We start from the raw sequence: 3,299 nt of genomic DNA, 5'->3' as shown, positions 1-3,299 counted from the left end.
CTGCCAGTTAGATGGCCCAGAGTTCTAATAGACTTCAATGCCAAGTGTTGGATTCAGTTCCCAGAGGGCTTGAGTGGGGGCTGTCTGAAGAAAGAGAGCAGAGGCAATTTTAATGCAGTTGAATGTGTTGGGTGAGAATGGAAGAGAAAGTCAAGGATGGGGGGAAGCAAGAAAGAGGAGAGAGAAGAGGGAGAAACTGTCCCTGATCGTGCTTCTTCCAAACAAGGTTTTTTGGTTTCTCATCACTGTGTGGGCCTTAGGTGAGGCAAAACCTGGAAGAGGAGGAAAGGAAAAGGCAGGGACAGCGCCCAGGAATAATAAGAGAGATGAAGAAGGAGCAAGCCAGCAGAGCTGCTGTTGTAGTTCTAGACCCCCTCAGTGCTCTGGGCAAAGGAGGGCAGTTCCCTAGGGGCAAGGGCGCCTCCTGTGGCCCACTGGTGTCCGGGGCAGGCCTGGGATATTTGGTCCTTGGCCTCGATGAGCTTATGGGAGTGGGTGTAGGCCAGGATGAGGCCTCCAGCCATGCACGCGTAGAAGATCATGATAAGCAGAATATAGAGATAAGCGTCATCGCCCTTGGGACTGGTCACCTCGCGGCCCAAGAAGGTGTCAGGCACTACCCCCATGCCCCTGTTCGGTCCTAGGCCAGCGCCCAGGCCACTGGCGTTGCCCTGGTGGTGCAGCTCCAGCAGCAGGCAGCTCAGGAGGGTTCGCAGCCTCTGGCTCTCGCTGCAGTTCATGGCTGTCGGGGAGACGCAGGGCAGTTCGGCTCCAAGACCCTACTGACCTTTCCCCCTGGACGAGGATTAGCAATGAGCAAGGCAAGGACCCCAGTTCTCAAGCGGGCTAGGATATGCAGCGGCTGGGAGTGCCTGCTACTGGGGCCTCCTTATCCCTGAACCCTTGCCCCTCCTCCCCTTCTCCACCACGCCCCTTCCAGTCCCAGGATGACTCTTTTCAGGATCTGGCTGTCTGGCTGGCTCCTGGCTCCAGGGAATGGGGACAGCTAGTTAGGGGAGAAGGAGACAGGAAGGAGTGAAGCCTGGAAGGGGGAAGGGGGAAGGGAGAAGGGGGAAGAAGGAAGGGGGAAGGGGGAAGGAGAAAGGAGCAGGGATAGGAATGCGCGAGATCCTAGACATCACAGGCTGTCAGGGCAGCTTGCTGGGGCCATGTCTGGACCCTAAGCTTCATAAGAGATTTCCTTCCAAGTTCTGGCCACCTGCCCTGCAGGTCCTGCTTTGACCCAGATATAACATGTGACCCCAAAAGCAATCCCTGCCCTGGGGTTCCTTCAGCTTTTCAGTAAAGCATTAGCTGAGAGCCCTTTTGTCTTCTTATGGCAATTACTATCATACACAAAGACGCTGGCCTAATTTTTTAGCCCTACTTCCTTTCCTCAGTGGAGGACAATATCTTATTCAGAAGACACTTAGACCAAATTTAGTGACTGAATGGTTAGGCACTTGCAAGAAAATCCAAAGCAGGATAGGACTCACTGGTCTTCCAATAAAGTTTCTGATAATGTACCTTGGAAGTACCCTTTCTCTGATCTCCTGACATGTTTTTAGAGATGCCTACACATCTTAGCATGTGAGTGCCCCATCCATGATGTGACCCCTTTTTAACAAGGTAAGCCATCTTCCCAGAAAGGAAAACAAGTTCTTTCATTAAAAGGAGCAGGGACATTAAACTGGCCCTTTGACTACACTTTCTAAATGTCTCAGGGTCTGAATAGTGCCAGTTCTAGAAAATATACTCACTTCCCCCACCTGCATTCAGTTAGGTCAGCACCCACTGTACCTCTTCAGAGCTTGAAGACAGGTCTAGACCCTGCTGGGTTGTGTGGCAGCCATTTTTTTTTTCTCAGAGGGAATTTTTCTTTTATGGTAACAAGGCAATAAGACAAAGATCAACTCATAGTATGTCAAACTGGGAACAGATTCAACTTCACAAAGGAAAAGTGCTCAAAGGAATTGATCTGTAGAAAGTATATAGGGGGAAAATGAGGTAGTTCTGGTCAGATCTGGTTGCAAGTGGTTGCAAAGTGAGAATAGAAAGAATGAAAGAAAAGTATATGCCTTTATGAAAACTTTGAAAATTAATCTGCATGTTCCAGAGCATGCAGTCCAGGGGCCATTTAGTCTGCACGTGCTATGGTTTAAAAAGGAAGGTTTTCTGGTACCTCTGCCTATCATCCCCTCAGGAACTACAGCCTTCTGTTGTTGGGGCATGTGCTTGGCACTAACTATATTTTGGGTCTCAAACAGAACCTTCCTTGCTTAACAGCCTCTACCCAGGTTTCAGAGACATTTCACATGACCCTGACCAATGGATCCCTCCTAATCACACTGCCTTAATGTCCTCACTTCAGAGGGACTCAGGGAAGAATTGATAAAGTGATTTGGCCTGACAAATTCCAGAAGGTACAGACAGGAAATTCTCAAAAAAGTACCAGCCTAGGGATAGGACTGTTAAGGTAAAAGACTCTTCTTAAAACATGCCCAGAAATCTCTAGAGATTATTTGTTGGGGGCTGGGGGCAAGGAAGAGGAAGTCCCTTCATTATAGCATAAAAGGAGTCACTTATACTTTCAACAGTTCATGAGTTGTTTTTATAAAAGGAAACCACTTCAAGTGGTTAAGTAACAGAACTAGAATAACAAAGCTTAATCTTGTTCTTCTCAGTCTTAACACATTAATCTTGTCACATGGGTGGTATGCATGAGTTGCCTCTATTTCCCAATCTTGAACTTTCTAGAGTACAGAACTTTCTGTTAAAACCACTCTGTAAATAAATTCAGTAACAACCTCCTGACCAAATTCAAGGGTTTCTGCTCAGTTTGAATGTTTGACCTCAAGGATGAATTTGATATCATCAAACCACTTCTTCCTGTAACTGTACTGCCCTTGGCTCTCATGACATTGTATTCTCAATTTTCTCTTCTTATCTCTCTAAACCATCTTTTTCTGTCTCCTTCACTGGCTCTTTCTCTTTCCTCTTCCTAATAACTACTGGAATCCTTGAAGACTCAGTCCTCAGCTATTCTCTCTTAATATCCATTTCCTTGGAAAGTGTCTCTTTACATGGTTTCCACTACCACTTGGCATATATTTAGGCAATTTGAACATCTAGCTCTGATTCTTTCTTGGTAACATCTCTCAGATCCACCTGCTCCTTTCTTTCTGGTTTTATTGCCACAAGCTTAATCCAGGCTCTCATTACCTCAGGTCAAATATGCAAACTGAGAGTCTTCTGGCAGATCTCCTGCCTATAACCCAATCTACCCTTCTATGACTAAA

The 3,299-nt window shown here is 46.8% G+C and overlaps 1 protein-coding gene across 1 annotated transcript; it reads right to left on the bottom strand.

Annotated features, from left to right (window-relative positions):
* Nucleotides 1-365: 365 nt before the first annotated feature.
* KCNE5 (potassium voltage-gated channel subfamily E regulatory subunit 5) lies at nucleotides 366-833 on the bottom strand. The gene has a single exon (XM_036454437.2). It carries the CDS (start codon nucleotides 738-740, stop codon nucleotides 366-368), a length of 375 nt encoding a protein of 124 aa, XP_036310330.1. The 5' UTR covers nucleotides 741-833.
* Between the last annotated feature and the right edge of the window lie 2,466 nt (nucleotides 834-3,299).

This window comes from Pipistrellus kuhlii, unplaced genomic scaffold (genome assembly GCF_014108245.1).
Source record: "Pipistrellus kuhlii isolate mPipKuh1 unplaced genomic scaffold, mPipKuh1.p scaffold_m20_p_29, whole genome shotgun sequence".
Taxonomy (NCBI): domain Eukaryota; kingdom Metazoa; phylum Chordata; class Mammalia; order Chiroptera; family Vespertilionidae; genus Pipistrellus; species Pipistrellus kuhlii.
Note: the sequence above shows the minus strand (reverse complement) of the source record. Positions and strands in the feature narration are given on the sequence as shown.

What these genes read in the sequence shown, in the direction of transcription:
- KCNE5 (XM_036454437.2), bottom strand. Translation starts at nt 740, where the DNA reads ATGAACTGCAGCGAGAGCCAGAGGCTGCGAACCCTCCTGAGCTGCCTG.